A 16,526-nucleotide genomic window follows, 5' to 3' on the forward strand; every position below is an offset into this window, starting at 1 on the left:
CACACTGCCACCGGGCCCAGCTCTGTCTTGGGAGCTACCTGGCCCCTCCAAGTCACCTTCCCCCTGGGCAAAGCCAAGCTCTGACGCCCGCCTCCCGCACGCGAGTTTCTCATGGCTCTTCCCAGCCGGCTCGCTCCTCCGCTGAGCTGGGAGAGAGCGCGGGGACCGGAGGTCCGAGGCCGGTAGAGTCCATCCAGGCCCGGCCCCCAAACCCGGCCCCGGGCCCCCAAGCCCCAGGCTCCCCGGCCCGCTGAGTCAGCCGCAGCCGCCCGCTCCGCGTGACCGCGGCCACGTGACCGCGCTGGGCGGGGCCGCCTCAGTCCTCGCTGACGCGCCGCGGGAGACTACCTAGTAAGTGGGGAGCTGGGTAGGCGGGACCCTCCCAGCGAGTGGGGGTCCGGGTCGCTGCCCGGGTCCTCGGGGGCTGGGATCCCGGCGAGCTGCTCTCACCCCTTCCCCTGCGGGGCGGGAGAGGTGAAGTGATCGTGACGGGGTGGGGGAAACACGACCGCACCGACGGCCCCGCGGGCCACCTCTACCTCGGGCTTCCGCCCTCAGTGACCTTAGTGCTGGGGTGGGGGTTGGCGAACGCCCTCCTTCTGGAACGATTACTTTAGTCCCTCGTGCTTTGCGGGAACCTGAAGACCCAGCAGGGTTCGCCAAGTAAGGCTGGCGGTGGGAGCACCCCTCGCCCAGAACTGAAGAACACACGTCCCCAGGCGCCCTCGCCTCCATCTGCTGTACTGGCCCGAGGACCCCATGAGCCTCCTGCGATTGAGGGAGAATCTACAATTCTCTAGAATTGAGGGGTGGAGATCCGTCCTGTATGGGACTGGGGGTGTAGAGAGCGGGACTGAGTCGTGCGCTACAAGATCATAGTCAACATATTGAATATTACGGTGTTTACTCCCTTCTCTCATTTACTACGGTATTCCCATGACATTGGGGAGGTAGGTACTACTCTCCACATTTTTGTGTAGTGGGAAACGGGCCCAGAGGCTGCTTTATGAGGTTTGGTCGTTGGTTTAAAAAAATGGGGGAGTTGGGATTAGAACCCAGCTCCACCTCACAGTTGCGCCTCCTGGTGGGTGGTGTCTTTTGGCCCAGCCTATTGGTGGGAACTTAAAAGTCAGGGCCTTTTTCTTGCTTAATTTGGAAAGGAGGTCGGGTGCAGGTTTAGAGGGGCTTCTTCCTCGCCCCCAGCCTTCTCTGTTTCTTTTCTCCGCAGGCTCCTTAGCGTTATATTTACTTTGTCTTCTCATCTCCCCACCACAGAACAAGATGAAACTCATCATCCTGGACCACTACTCGCAGGCCAGCGAGTGGGCCGCCAAGTACATCAGGAACCGAATCATCCAGTTTAACCCAGGCCCAGACAAGTACTTCACCCTGGGGCTCCCCACCGGTGCGTTGTGGGACAGTGATGGGGTGGGGAGAGTGGATATCGGGCTTTTAAGGGGCCACAGGGGTTTAGAGAAGGGTTTGAGGTACTGCTGTTGTGAGAACACCAGACCCCCTGCCTGTACAAAACAGTACTTGGTTTCCTGTATGGGTTGCTGCTATTGGGCCTATTGACCCCTCCTGTTCCAGGAGGGATCTTTCTTAGTCAGGAAGAACTTGATTTTTAGGTTACATCCTAAGTCAATCCTGTCATCCAGGGTTTCTTAGCAGAATTAAGTCCTGATGCCCTAAGGCATTCATTTTATGAAATGAATTAATTTCTCTTTTGTGCATGTAGCAGGTACCAGCTAAGTACCATCCTTAAGAGAATTGACAAGATAGTCTGTCAGATAATTTTTCAGAAGACAATTGAGCAGAGAGCTTAAGTGAAAAGCAGTCCCAGTTCCTTCTGGAAAAGGCCAGAATGTTAGCTTTAACAGGAAGGTATTTTGACCCCAGTTCCTCAAGGCGAATGTTCTAATTATTTCTTTTACAGTGAGGGATTTGCGCTAAGGTCTTACTGGGCCCATCCACTAAAACAGTAGCATTGAAACTTTTTCTGTAATGGACCAAACAGTAAATATTTTACTCTTCATGGTTGTAGCTGCTCAATTCTGCCAGTAGAGTGTGAAACACCCACAGACAATACATGAATGAATTAATGTGGCTGTGTGCCAATAAAACTTTATTTATGGACACTTAACTTTGAATTTGTATACAGTTGACCCTTGACTTATGAAATCAATTTGTTCACGAGGACCGGTTGTAACTCAGGTTGGGCAATGAAGGCTCAGGCTCCTCTACACAGCCTTCAAAGTCTCCTGTGTACAGGCAGATCTCAGTGCCCTTAGATATTGGCCCAGGATTTCTCAGTTAACCCCTCACAGAAAAGGATGTTGTAATTTTCCTTCTAGAACTCTTTAAGGGCTAAATCTGTATCTGAGATCATCTAGAAGCACAGGGGGCCGGCTTTTGGGTTGTAACTCAAGACTTTGGTCATAAGTTAAAACGAAAATTCTGGTCATAACCCAAGATGTTCTTATGTTAGGCCGATCATAACTCCAGGTTCTACTGTAATTTTCTGTCATAAAATATTCTTTTGATTTAAAAAAAAAAACTAACAATGTAAAAACCCTTTTTAATCACCTGCCCTGTAAGCGCAAGGTCCTGAGTTTGTTCCCCGGTACCAAAAAACAAACAAAAAAACCCTTTTTAACTTATGAGCTTAACTCAGAATGAAACAGGCAGTAGGTATGATTGGGCCTTTGGGGTGGTGTTTGCTGAGCTCTGTCCAAGAGGCATAAGCCTCTTGGGAGTCAAATCATCCTGCACCTGTGAAACCGCCCGTGTCTCAGTTCAATAGGGACTGAGTTAACATCCTGTCTCCTAACGGAAGGGAGGGAGTCACTCCCTGCTGCACCTCCTCCCTGGTTCCCATTATCACAGAATCAGATCCAAGCTCCTCAGAGTGGAATTCCAGGCCTTCAAAATGCAGCCCCTCCCTGCCTATCATGCTTGAACCAGTGCAGCATTTTCATCCGGGTTCCTTGGAGCATTCCTTCCATTAGATGCAGCACTGGTCAGCGTTCTGGATAGAAGGCATAGAAACCAACTCTAGCTAAAAGGAGCAGTAAAAGAGTATTGGCTGTATGTTGGGGAGTTCAGAGAATTGGTGGGAAGGCTGGAGGTTTGGAAAATGGTGAAGGCCTGGCCTCAGGGACCAGCTGAGTAGTGAGTGGGGTGAGTGGTGCTGCCACCATCATTCATTCAGTAGATTCTCACTGAGTGCCCTCAGTAAGCTAAAGAACTCTAGGGATACAGCAACAAACAAAAGGTTTTAAGTTCCCACCTCGCAAAGCTCAAATTATAGTGGGAGAGACAGAAAATAAACAAAGTTAATTAGCAAAACATAGAGTATGTTAGGTGGCATTAAGAAGGAAAGAGAAAAATGAAGCAGCAAAGAAGGATAGGAAGTATTTAGACGGGGCTTTGCAGTGTCAGATACCGTGTCAGGGAAGGTCTCTCTGAGAAAGTGACATTTGGGGAAAGGCCTGAAGAGGTGAGTTACCACGCAGGTACAAGAAGGAAGAGCATTTCTGGGCAAGAACACCATGTGAAAAGGCCCTGAGGTGAAACGCCCAGTGTAGAATGAGGAGCACAGAGAGGGAGCCAGGGGCTGAGTTATATGGCATCTTTGTAAGGACTGGTTATTACTGAGAGTGGAGTGAGGGGCTGTTGTGGGCTTTGAAAAGATGAATGATAACATGGTCTGATTTGGATTTTTTTCCTTCCATCTTTTTACTTTGAAAAGTTTCAAATATTCTGGTAAGTTCAAATTAACAATGTAGTTTTCATTCATCAAGATGCACCATTTGTTACCATTTGCTTTTATTTTTCTCTGGCTCATGGTCTACACACATGCGCGCACACATACACACACAATTCTTTTTTTCTATACATTCCAGACATCCTGACACCTTACCTCTAAAACTTTCAACTTCTATCCTCTTAAGAATGAGAACATTCTCTCCCATAACCCCCACACTGTTATCAGACTTGAGAACTGGTCTACTATATTCCATCTAATATATAAGCTATGTTCAAAAATTTTTCCTTATTGTGCGTATTTATCTTTTATGGGTAGCTGTTATTAAATTAATCTAGTGTCCATTCGGGGCTCTTGCATCTTTAGTTTCTGATTATTTTATTAAATGCAGGGGATTGAACCCCGTGCATGTGAGGCAAGTCTTCTACCACCGCGCCATCCCCCAGCCCCCCTCCTCCAGCCTTTTAATCCACGGTGGGCCTCCTGCCTTTTGTTATGTGCATTTTCTGAATCTCCTCTCAGGGGGAAGTCCTCCCTGAACCCCAGAGCACCACTGATACCCCTGTTCTCTGTCCCCCGTCCTAGACAGTGGCCTCTCCTCAGACGGCTCTCTCTCGTCTCCATCCCCATCCTCGGCCCCTTGCCTCCCACATAGTAGTTGCTGGGAGATGATCACATCAGTAATCATCAGATGCTCAAGTCAGGTACAGATAGAGTGATTTCAGTCACCAGGATGCTGGGGACTGGGGATCAGCAGACAGACAGACCCAGCCCTGCCCTTCTGGAGCCTGCATTCTAGTGGGAAATGGGCACTGAACAAGGAGGTGGTGTGCAGATGGCAGTAGGGCCAGAGTGTTCATTGGCTAGGACACTCTGATTTGTTTCTCTCAGATCTGATAGATTCTCTCTGGGGAACAGCCCCCTTAGGAGCTGGGTCTGGGAGTGTTCACGGGTATGGCAGCATTCATGGCTGAGGCCTCTCTTGCAGGGAGCACCCCACTTGGCTCCTATAAGAAGCTGATTGAGTACTACAAGAATGGGGACCTGTCCTTTAAATATGTGAAGACCTTCAACATGGATGAGTATGTGGGTGAGTCTTCGTCTTTCAGGGTTCTTGTCTGATTCCAGGAGCATCATGCCTCTCCTCTCGCAGGCGTGGCTCTGATAAATGATGGGGGATGTCAGGGAGCCCTATTTAGTGATAGATTCCTTACCTATCTCTTCTAGCCTTTGTTTACTCAGCTAGAACATGGGGCTAGTAAAGCTGACCTGTGCTGGGTATGGTGGTACAGGGCTATAATCTTAGCACCCTCCAGAGGCAGAGGCAGGAGGATTGCAAATTCAAGTCCAGCTCAGAAGTTTAGCAATTTAGTGAGACTCTGTCTCAAAACTTTTAAAATATCTACATCTGGGCTGGGGATTTAGCTCAGTGGTTCCGCCGCCTGCCTTGAAAGCTCAAGGTCCCAGAGTTTGATCCCTGGTACCAAAAAAAAACAAACAAAAAAACTACATCCCCATGAGGGGATGTAGCTCGGTGCAGATGCCCTGGGTTCAGTCCCCAGTATGGAAAAGGAAAAAAAAAGCTGACCTTAGGGGTCATGGGCTGTGATCATTAAATAATACCGTGGTAAATGTGGAAGCTTCTGGTATGCAGTAAAACATGAGTGAGCACTTAATAATTAGGGTGCCTCTTTCCCCGCTGCCCATTCCCCAGCTCTATACCATCTCTTTATGGGATGAATGCTCACGCATGCATCCTGGCTGGCATGTGTCCCTGGGGCCTGTGTCTCCAGTGTGCTTCCTCCAGCTCCCTTTTCTGCTAGAGACACTTGGAGAGGGCTGAGATGGTGGCTTTTCTGCTACTGACCATGTCTTCTCTCACACCCCATCCCATCATTTATAAAGGCTTCACTTTAAACATTCTTTTTTAAAAAAATTATTGAAAAAGAATTACTGTACAGAAACAAAATTTACCATCTTCAAAAAATGGTGTGGTTTGCAACCCTGTGGTCCCAGCTACTCAGGAGGCTAAGATAGGAGGACCTCTTAGGCCAGGAGATCAAGGCCAGCCTGAGCAACATACCCCAGGACCTTATCTCCAAAAAAAAAAAATTGTCATCTTAGATTTCTTTTTTTCTTTTTGTATTTTTAAGACAGGGTCTCACTTTGTAATGCAGGCTGGCCTTGATCTTGGGGCGATCCTCCTGCCTTAGCCTCCCGAGTGCTAGGATTATAAGCTTGCACCACTATGCCCAGTTTAAGCCCTTTTATATATACAGTTGAGTAGTGTTAAGTACAGTCACATTATTGCACAACCAGACTCCAGAATTCATCTTGCAAATGTGAGACTATAACTATTACACAACAGCTCTCCATTTCCTCCTCTCCCCAGGCTTTGGAAACCACCATTTTACTTTCTGTTTCCATGAATTTGATTTCTCTTAAGTACCTCACATAAGTACATGTTTTCAAGGTGAATCTGTGTTGTAGTATGTGTTAGCATTTTTTCCTTTTTAAGGCTGATTTTATATAATTTTTTGTTCTTATTTTTGTGGAACTGGGGATCAAGCCAGGGACTCACACCCTCTAGACACGCACTGTACCACTAGCTACATCCTCAGCCCTGATCTTAAATATTCTTAATGATTAACATTAAACATTCACCTTAGACATTCATTTTTTCTGGCTGAAAAAACAAAGTGTATTTTGAGGAGCCCTGAGATAACTTTCTCCAATCACCTGGTGTTTAAATTGGGGTTTAGACTGAGCAAGGGTTTAATTGGGGTGAATGGGGGTGGGAGGCACAGGGTGAAGAGTGTGCTTGCTTCCTTTCCTAGATGGGCCCAGTGCTACTCCAGGTGGCCAGGCCACCTCTAGAAGCCAAGAGTGCCCCAACCTCAGCCTGTGGTCATCTCCTTGTGAAAAGGAGATCAGAAGGAGGGCGTTTTCCGGTCCTGTGGTCCCAGGGGATGGCACTGATTGAGTGGACACTGAGACACCAGCTCGGCTGTCCTTAGTGTTTGGGGTCAGAGGGCTGGTGCCCAAGGCTCCATGATGGGCAGTCCTGAATGTCCCTGTTTGTTATGGTAGTGTCTCCACCTTGGGAGAAGGGCTCTGGCATAACTGAGTGTCCCCTGGCCCCACAGGCCTTCCTCGAGACCACCCGGAGAGTTACCACTCCTTCATGTGGAACAACTTCTTCAAACACATTGACATCCACCCAGAAAATACCCACATTCTGGATGGGAATGCAGCTGACCTGCAGGCTGAGTGCAATGCCTTTGAGGAGAAGATCAAGGCTGCCGGTGGGATCGAGCTGTTTGTTGGAGGTGAGTGTGGTATATGTGCAGGGCCAGGCCCAGTGGGCTTGGAATCAGTAGAAAGAGAAACCAGAAGCCATGCCTGTCTCCACGTAGCCCGCTTTGTCTGTGCTAGTGACACTGGGGTCATCCATCACGTCAAGAGTGGGAGCCCCTACTGCTCAAGAACTGTAGTCTTGGACACTCCCTCTTTCTGCACTTCAATGCCTGGTCTGTACATTGAGGGGTTTCGATTTGTACTCTGAGATCCTCTACTCCGAGGTCTTAAAGCTTTGTAGATTAGTCCATAACTTACCTAAACATTTAAGATTATGAAAAACAAAACAAAACCGTTTAAGATTATGGACTCCTCTAGTTCCAGAAGGTTCCCTACAGCTCTTGCGTGCTGTTGATAACCAGTAGAACCCCAGAGAAGTCATATGACTCATCAAGGAGTAGTGGGAAGAAGGCAGAAACCTGGGGTGTCTACCTCTCAGATTTGGGCTCTTGTCTGTCTGTTGCCTCCCTAGGAGTCATGTACAGGGGTGTGAGATTGGACTGCCTTTTACTGCTCTAGATCTTACACCTAGAAGTGGGGAGGAGGGGGCAGGAGCTTGATATGCTAAGAGTTCCTAAACTTGGCAGCCCCTACTGAGGTGCTGTGTTGCAATTCTGTCCCAGCAGCAGGACCCCATCTACCGGCAAGAGAGACAGACAAGTTACACTGCCCAGTAATCTGTGGAGGCAGAAGCTTCATAGATTGCTTCTTGCTGAGCTCTTTGAATGTGGGAACAAGTTACAATGTGTGTATGTACCTTGGGTGCTTAAGACTTCCCCACCATGGATCCTATGTGAAAAGAAATACATTTTCAAAGGCTGTTTTTTCAGACTCCAGTTAGGGAAGGAGAGACTGTCCATTCTTGACATTTGGGATCCCCAGGAACTTACTGGGCTGCTGTGGCTGTCTCTGCAGGCATCGGCCCTGATGGACACATTGCCTTCAATGAGCCAGGCTCCAGTCTGGTGTCCAGGACCCGAGTGAAAACGCTGGCCATGGACACCATCCTGGCCAATGCTAGGTTTTTTGACGGTGATCTTGCCAAGGTTCCCACCATGGCCCTGACGGTGGGTGTGGGCACTGTCATGGACGCTAGAGAGGTAAGGGTACAAGGGCTCCACCAGCTTTGTGGAGGGCTCATATTTTTGTTAATTTTAGCTGTATAGGTACTACCTGAACACAAGGTGTGATTGAAATATACAGTGAGTAATTTTTAAAAAATTAATAATAGTAGCCAGGGATTTAGCTCAGTGGTGCCACTGCTGGCCTCGAAAGCGCAAGGTCCTGAGTTCGATCCCCAGTACCAAGAAAAAAAATTAATAAGAAAAAATAATAATAATAGAAAATAAAATAATAATAATAGAAAAAAGTTAATAATAATACATTGCTGTTAGTTTCCCTCAAAATACTTCCCCTTGCTTGGAGCACGCTTATCCCATAGTTCTTGCCATTCTCTGAGCCAGCTCTGGAAGTCCTCTTCCGTCAGTATCTTTAATTGCTCTCTTGTGGCTGCCTTGATGTCCCGAATCGATTCAAAACATTTACCCTTCATGATTGTTTTGACTTTTGGGGGAGAGCCAGAAGTCGCATGGTGCCAGATCCAGTGAGTAAGGTGGATGAGAACACACCATACTGTTTTTCCCAGTGCAGCTTTTCTTTGGATGGCACTTGGTAGTGGCATTCACTGTATTATCTCACCTTGTACATGCCTTGCTCTGGTTTTTTGCTTCATGTTTTGCAGGACTGGGGATCACACTCAGGGTCTTGGGAGTTGTGGGCAAGCACTCTACTACTAAACTACACCACCCACCCTCTGAATACATTCTTGTTAAAGATGAAAACACTACAAATAAGGGTAAAATTCCAGCTGGTCCTAACACTATTCCTCTTCTTTTTTGGAGGTCACCATTGTACCCAGTGTGAGGTGAATCCTTTGAGCATATTTTCTGTCCTTTGCTGATTGACCAGTGCAGGCTCCCTGGCCTCTGCTAGTGTTCCCTTTATATGCATCTCTTGGGCACAGAACAGCCCCAGGCCACAAATGTGGCCGAGGACCCCCTTGGTCATCGTTTGAAGGAACGTGCCTCCTGCACCCAGGGATGCTGTGGTTATAGCCTTGTGCTCAGGGCTAATAAATGTGGTGAGGCATAATTAGAATATAAGTATGTAGTTGAATGTGGTGGGGCATCTCTGTAAGCCCGGCACTCTGGGAGACTGAGCCAGGAGGCTCACAAGTTCGAGGCCAGCCTGGGCAACTTAGTGAGACCCTATCTCAAAATAAAAAATAAAGGGCTTGGGTGGGGGGAAAGGGGAGTAAAAATGACACAGGCACAATATGTTTATATACTAGTTGCCCAAGATGAATTTAGCTCAGTGGTTCTGCCGCTTGCCCCGTAAACACAAGGACCCAAGTTCAATCCCCGGTACCCAAAAAAAAGAAACATACATTCACAAATTTTTTTTTTTTCAGACCAGGTCTCACTATGTAGTTCCCAAGTGCTGGGATCACAGGTGTGTGCCACCACGCCCAGATGAAAAAATTTTTTAAAAAGCACAACCAAATAGTTATTGAGAAGTTTCTTGACAGACTCCAAAACATCATGTTCAGAGAGCCCTGCCTTCTGCATTTTGTAAACCCAACACTCCACAGGCTGAGGCAGGAAGATTGTCATGAGTTTGAGGTTAGCCTGGGCTACATAGTGAGTTCAAGGCCAGGCTGACCTACATAGTGAGGTCCTGTTTCCAAAAAAAAAAAAATTGCTAACCTGAGGTACTTTTTTTTTTGGTACCGGGGATTGAACTCGGGTCCTTGCGCTTGCTTGCAGCAGGTGGCAAAACCACTGAGCTAAATCCCTGGCTCCCTCAGGTACTTTTTTTGGGGGGGACCAGGGATCGAACTTGGGACTTCGTGCTTGTTAGGCAGGCGGCAGAACCACTGAGCTAAATCCCCGGCCCTCAGGTACTTTTTTTAAAGGGCTGGAGAGGTACAAAAACCCTGGGTTCAATCTCCAGTACTGAAGACAAAGAGCATCTTGAACTGAATTTAAGGAGTTTCCCCCTAGAATTGGGTGCCATTTAGATTAGATTTTTTTTTTTGGTGATTCCAATGTCCTTACTGCTTTCACTAGCATTTAGAAGTATTTACTCTTCTTTTCTGAGGTATAGTGAATGGGAAGTAGCTATAGACATCTTAGCTTCCAGTTTCTTTGCCCAAATCTACAAACAAGCATCTAAATCAGGGAAAAGTTCCCTATTTATGAAGTGAACTTTTGGGCTGGGGATATAGCTCAGTGGTACAGCACTTGCTTGGCATGTGTGAGGCCTTGGGCTCAATCCCCAGCACCACAAAAAATTTTTATTCAAAAGATAAATTTTTGACCAGGGTTTGGGGGCCATCCTTGTTCATTGAGGGCATCTGATCTGGAAAAGGACCTGGGGCTGGAAATCAGGAAACTTTTCTAGAATGGGCTCCAAACTGCTGAGGAGTACTGAAATCACAGTCACTCTGTGCCTCTGTGTGCTCACCTTTTAAGAAAGCAACACTGAGTACAAATAATGCCATAGTACAAGTGAATTAAAAGGAAATCTATGAAACTGAAGTCTTTAGGACCACTTTCCAGCACTTATGTCCTTGATATTTTAACTGTTAAGTGGCATCTATGCCTTTGTTTTATGTAAACAAAAAGCATTACCCAAATCACATTAGCAGGTTTAATGCTCTGAACTGAAAGGGACCAGATTAAAGGGTAGCCTGTCTGGGATTCAGCCTCAGGAGCCTCACAGAGATAACTCTCACCATTGCTTCCAAAGTGGAGGTCCCTTCAAAGATTGTGAGCTCACCTAGCTATGCCCTGAGGGATGTGGCCCATCTGTTCATAAGGCACGCCCACAGTCCTCATCAAAGTTGCCTGGAGGGACTATTATTACACAGTACTGAAGAGCACATGCTCTGGGGTCAGAAATGACCATGGGAAAGTTACTTATCTACTGGAGCTGCATTCCCTATTCCTAAAATAAGAGGGGAAGCAGTGCCCTCCGGCACTGAGCAGAACATGTTGCACAGTTACTACTTTCAATGTGACATTACAGGAGTGAGCCTTACCACTGGCTTGGAACTCAGGTGTCTGGGCCTCCCAGTCACAGGCTTGTTTTCTGGTCCCCAGGTGATGATCCTTATCACAGGTGCTCATAAGGCATTTGCTCTGTACAAGGCCATCGAGGAGGGGGTGAACCACATGTGGACGGTGTCTGCCTTCCAGCAGCATCCCTGCACTGTGTTTGTGTGTGATGAGGATGCCACCCTGGAGCTGAAAGTGAAGACCGTCAAGTATTTCAAAGGTGAGGGGTGGGCATGGGAATATGAGGTCAGGCTCGGGTGTGTGGGAGTAAGGAGGGGCGCTAGCTTTCATTGTAGGTGTTTCAGTCAACACCCATGGCTTTAATAAAAATCAACCCCTACTGCCTCACTATATGGTCATTTCTCTTTCATCCATGATTGCAGGGGTCCATTTCTGGGGGTGTTTGCTCTGAGGAGGAGGCCAGAAAATGCAGAGTTGTAGTCCAAGGCTGTGTGGTGGTCTCCTTCCAGTGACAGTGAGCCTGGGGTTTTCTGTGTCCACCAATATCTCTGCCCTCAGTTCTTTCCCCTCTAGCCGAGGGCCTGAACAAGCTGTCAGGGGATTTTTATTTCTTTCATTTAGGAGGACATCTGCTGGAGGCCTGGGGGGTGTTTCAGGGGCAGAGTGCTTGCCTAGCATGTGTGAAACCCTGGGTTCCATCCCCAGCACCACCACCAAAAAAAAAGATACCTACTACTTTTACCAAACTTACATGAAAATCCTCATTGTTTAAGCATGTAAATTAGTAATCTATTCTTAGAAAGACTGACCCTTTAATAGCCAGCTCCTGTAGTAGATGGGTTGACAGCAGCTTGGGAATTCTGCACTCATTGGGAATGACAAATTCTTTCCCCGTTCTTAGTGTTTCTCACTTGGAGATCACACAGAAAAGAGGTAAATGTCAGTTCTAGGACAAGATTTGAGAGGTTCTGGATGTTACTATTAAATGATGCACTCTTTGCCTCTATCTGCATTAACTGTTTCTTTGTTTTTAATTTTTTATAGGTTTGATGCTTGTCCATAACAAGTTGGTGGACCCCCTATACAGTATGAAAGAAATTGAGAAAAGCCAGTCTTCTAAGAAACCATACAGTGATTAGTCTGTGCTGGGACTTAGTATTGGGTACCTCGCAGAAACAGGCGGGCCTTTCTGGAAGTTGTCTTTATTGGACAAGAATTGTCTTTCTTTAATCCAGTATGGTTACTGCAGATAAGTGGGTTTTCCCAGTTGTGAGACAGGAAGCCTAGTCATGCAGTTTAGCTAGTGGGAGAATGACTTACAATTTAATCAGAAAAAAATCTCTGAAAAGTGTACTCCATTATTTTGATGTCTGCCACACCCAAGTTAGGGCTCTTAGCTTTTGTCTGTCTCAGCCACTGTTCACATGTACAACACACTCCCATCAGGAATTTCCACCCTTAGGTGCACTTACTCTCAAGTGGTTGGGAAGTAGGGGCTTGTATATTTTAGATACAGCACTACTGGAGAGTCTTGAGAGTTCCCCTTGAGCAGGCCTCCCCTTATCTGAGAATCCCTGTTTCAGAATAAGGAACAGACTCCCTCACTACCTAAGTTACGTACAAGGAGCAAGGAAGCAGCATCTCTGGTCAGTACCAGGTACTGTGGAAAGAAAACTCTCCCGGGGGAAGGTAATAAGGGACAGTTTTTTCTGCTCTCATAGCTGGCCCTTCTGTGAACTGCCAGGACTCCCCGTGGGAGGATTTGGTGAATGGGGTTAAAGAGGTGATTTTTGCTGGTAAACCCAAGCCCCAGGGACCCAGCCATGACAAGCTTCTCTCCCACAGGGACCTGTGAGGAAAAAGGTGGAAACCCTTTTCCCACTGGAGCCCTGTGTTTTTGTCAAAGGCCTCTTATGTTCTCATCAGTAAGGAAGAGGCCCACCGGGGCATCAGACCCTTGCAGTTTCAGCGTGTCTGGCCAAGGTGATGCACTGGCCAGCAGCTCAGATTGAATTTAGTCACGGCATACAGTATAGTGCTTTGACTTCCTGCCTCCCTAAAAGTTGAGTGCCAAGACCACACACCGGATGCTTCTGTACTGTTTATCCACTTAAACACTCTGCTCCCATAACACACTCAGGTTCCTGTGGTGTGGACTGCGGTTCTCAGGACGTTGAGAAACACAGCCCTTTGGTGTATCCTGCGCCTCTCCTTCCCAAGATGGGCTGTTCCTTTGCCTTTCCTTATGCCCTGTAAGGCCTCATGGAGTGGCTGCTGCCTCCGATTCCTGTTTTTGTGCCTGTTGGATGCAACTGTTGCCTATTTCTGGGAAAGATTTTTCAGAGCCTGCTCAGGCCTCTCTGAGAGCTGTTTGCTACCAGCATTTTGTCTTTAGCTTTTACACGTGATTGTGCTGTCATTCTGTGTTAAGCTAATGGATCAATAGACTTGTTTATAATGTGATTTTTCTATTAAATCCAGTATTTTTAAAAAAAGTGTCATTCATGGATCTCCATCTTGAGTTCAGAAGGCTGTTCTTTGAAGTTTTGATTCCAAATTTTAGCTATTTTGGAAGTAGCAGGTCAGAAAGCTTCACACTTAGTCTTCACAAGAGTTTACAGCAAGGTCACAAATGTAGCAGTAGTCACTGTCACTGCATCTGTTCTTCAATTTTAAGTGGGAGAAAGAGTTTATAAAAATGAAGCACCCATGTGACAAGGGAATGAACAGGTGAGCGGTAAATTGTGTTTATTTGAGATCTAAACAGAGATAAAGCTGTTTTAAAAAAGAATAAGGCAACCGAATGTGATGGTGAACACTTGTAATCCCGGCACTTGGAAGGCTGAGGCAGAAGGATCACCGGGAATTTGAGGCCAGCCTGAACTATATAGTGAGACTGTCTCAAAAAAAAAAAAGGGCAGGGGCTAGAGAGCGCGCTCAGTGGTGGTGTGCTTTCCTAGCATTTGTGAGACCCTGGGTTGGATCCCCAGCACCATAATCATAACTGTGAGGTATGGAAAAAATGTCTTTTCAGTTTTAATTGTAGTAATGAAATGGAATGTCTCATGTCTATATAACCTGTTGCAGAGGTACAAGAAAGTGGAAGAAGGGATTTAATTTTTATCATTTTATGGAAGTATAATTTACATACCAACAAAATCCACCCATTGTAAATACAGTGATTTTTAATTTTATGGAGTTGTATAATAAGTCACCACAATCTATTTCTATCATTCCAAAAAGTTCCCTGTTTTATCCCCAGTCCCAGGTGACTACTGATTTGCTTTGTGTCTAAAGATGTACTTTTTCTGTGTGTGTGCGTGCACGTGCACATGCTCGGCATTGAACTCGGGGCCTTGCACGTGCTAAGCACACATTTTACCACTGAGCTCTATGCCCAGCCTCTACTGGACATTTCACACAAATGGAATTACATGATTATCTTTTGTGTCTGGCTTCTTTCACCATGCACGGCATTCTTTTTTCTTACAGTGCTGGAGATGAACCAGGGTCTTGCACTTGCTAGGGAGGTACTGTATCAGACCTGTGTCCACACCCCAAGCATGTTTTTCAGTTTCATCTTCAAACATGTAGTAGTGATCTGTTGCTTACTGCTGATTAGTATTCCGTTCTGTCCCTATAGCACAGTTTGTCCAGTCAAGATGTTTAAGTTTTGGGGCCAGGGATTTAGCTCAGTGGTTCCGGCACTCGCAGTGCAAGGACCTGAGTTCGATCCCCGGTACCAAAAAAAAAAAGATGTTTAAGTTTTAAGTAGACACATTACAAAAGAAAATACATGAGAATGTGTGTGTGTACCCCTGGTCAGTGAGGACCTCTGGAACTACTCAGGATGGCTTGGAGAGGAGCTATTGATATTTTAGGGCAGGGATCTTGGTGGGCCTAGAATATCTTTTTGCCAGAAAATATGGGCACTTCCAAAAATGTCTGAAGCAGTATAGAGAGGACAAAGCCTGTTAAATGGGGTTCCCACTGACAAGGTCATGAAGATCTGATGCAAGAGGAATTATTAACTATAGCTAATAGGGATAAATTGAATCTATAAAACGGCAAGAAGTCTCATACTCAGGGAAAAAAATTATTAACTATACATAGAGTTGCATTTCAGGAAGAGCAGATAAAATGTGTTTAAAGTTTCATTACATTTAGTAAGTAGCAATGTAGACATAATCTGGTGTTGCAGGAACACGTACCTGTAACCTCAGCTAGTTGGAGGCCAGCTGGGCAACTTAGTGTGAACTTGTCTCAAAATAAAAGATAAAACTTAATGTAGCTCAGTGCTCCCTGGGACCAAACTCCTGTAACGGCTGTACTGGGCGGGAGGGCACAAATAGGTGTCACCTACCTTCTATTAAGTGTATCTGCTCATAGCCTAGAGATAGATACAAGACCCTGGCCTACTCTTGCCCTTCTGGCTTTCTACTTCCTTAGGTCTCTATTCAAACACCATTTATCAGAGATCTCCCCTGACCCTCCAGTGTAAAGCAGCACTCCCTAACTCCGTGCCCTGCTCTGTGTCCTCAGAACCACTGACCATCTCAGGTATTCTGTTTGCCACTAAACATATGCTCCATGAAGGCAGGCTTTGTTAACTACTGCTCTGTCTAGACCTAACACTGCCCTAGACAGCACCACTGTTTGCTGCACTTCAGCCTGACAGCCTCTTGCTGTGCCTGTACTTGACCATGTGGTTTAGATGTCTTTGCAACTAGTTGGACAGGGTTTGAGATGATGGCTGGAAAAGTCTTTGAATGCAGTGAGCTGAGCTTGATGGGAGATTCTGGTCAAAGCCCATCAGACCAGAATGCTCATAGAAACGCAGATGGTAAAGACCAGGCTCAGGAGATATCAGTTGAGAACAAAGACCCCCACTGGCACTTGGACTGCAGGCCATGTGTGTTATGCTCTGGCAGGATATGTCTATATTTGTTCATGTCCTAAGACTGTGGGACTGAGATTAAGGGCAATGGAGGAATTAGTCTGGCAGAGGAAATTTCAAGGAGGCCTAATGCAGAGGTGACGATAGCCAGCTCTTTGTTGAAAATCAGGATCAAACAGCACAGCTGAGTAATTTAAAAGTTTTGAGTTTTACTAGAAAGGAAGCTCCTGTAAAGCTGGGAGACTGTGTCAGAGAAGAGCCTTCTAGAAATTGATTCCCAGGGATGTGGGACTCAGTTCAGTGCTCAGACACTCAGAGGCCCCAGGAGCCATGATGCAAAAGAGCCAGACTACTGCTGGAGCTGGAGGCAGACACTGATGTCATCCATGTAGTTTTAAAGATATACGGAATGGAAGCTTTGTGAGGT

General features: G+C 46.4%; 1 protein-coding gene across 2 annotated transcripts; it reads left to right on the forward strand.

Annotated features, from left to right (window-relative positions):
• The first annotated feature begins 267 nt into the window (after positions 1-267).
• On the forward strand, positions 268-13,697 carry Gnpda1 (glucosamine-6-phosphate deaminase 1). 2 transcript variants are annotated; one of them, XM_004854311.4, is made up of 7 exons: positions 268-351; positions 1,276-1,405; positions 4,755-4,856; positions 6,913-7,095; positions 8,039-8,223; positions 11,287-11,461; positions 12,247-13,697. In XM_004854311.4, exons 2-7 carry the CDS (start codon positions 1,282-1,284, stop codon positions 12,339-12,341), a joined length of 864 nt encoding a protein of 287 aa, XP_004854368.2. In that variant the 5' UTR covers positions 268-351; positions 1,276-1,281; the 3' UTR covers positions 12,342-13,697. The 2 variants fall into 2 exon arrangements, with proteins under 2 accessions (XP_004854368.2, XP_004854369.1); XM_004854312.4 differs by having other exon boundaries at positions 339-950.
• The last annotated feature ends 2,829 nt before the right edge of the window (positions 13,698-16,526 follow it).

The sequence above is a fragment of the Heterocephalus glaber genome, unplaced genomic scaffold (assembly GCF_053883595.1).
Source record: "Heterocephalus glaber isolate CG9 unplaced genomic scaffold, H.glaber_assembly_v1.0 deba00001463, whole genome shotgun sequence".
Taxonomy (NCBI): Eukaryota; Metazoa; Chordata; class Mammalia; order Rodentia; family Bathyergidae; genus Heterocephalus; species Heterocephalus glaber.

Coding starts and splice junctions, on each gene's coding strand:
- Gnpda1 (XM_004854311.4), top strand. CDS start 1,282: ATGAAACTCATCATCCTGGACCACTACTCGCAGGCCAGCGAGTGGGCC. Junction 1,406..4,754: donor CACCCTGGGGCTCCCCACCG/GTGCGTTGTGGG, acceptor CCTCTCTTGCAG/GGAGCACCCCACTTGGCTCC. Junction 8,224..11,286: donor CTGTCATGGACGCTAGAGAG/GTAAGGGTACAA, acceptor TCTGGTCCCCAG/GTGATGATCCTTATCACAGG.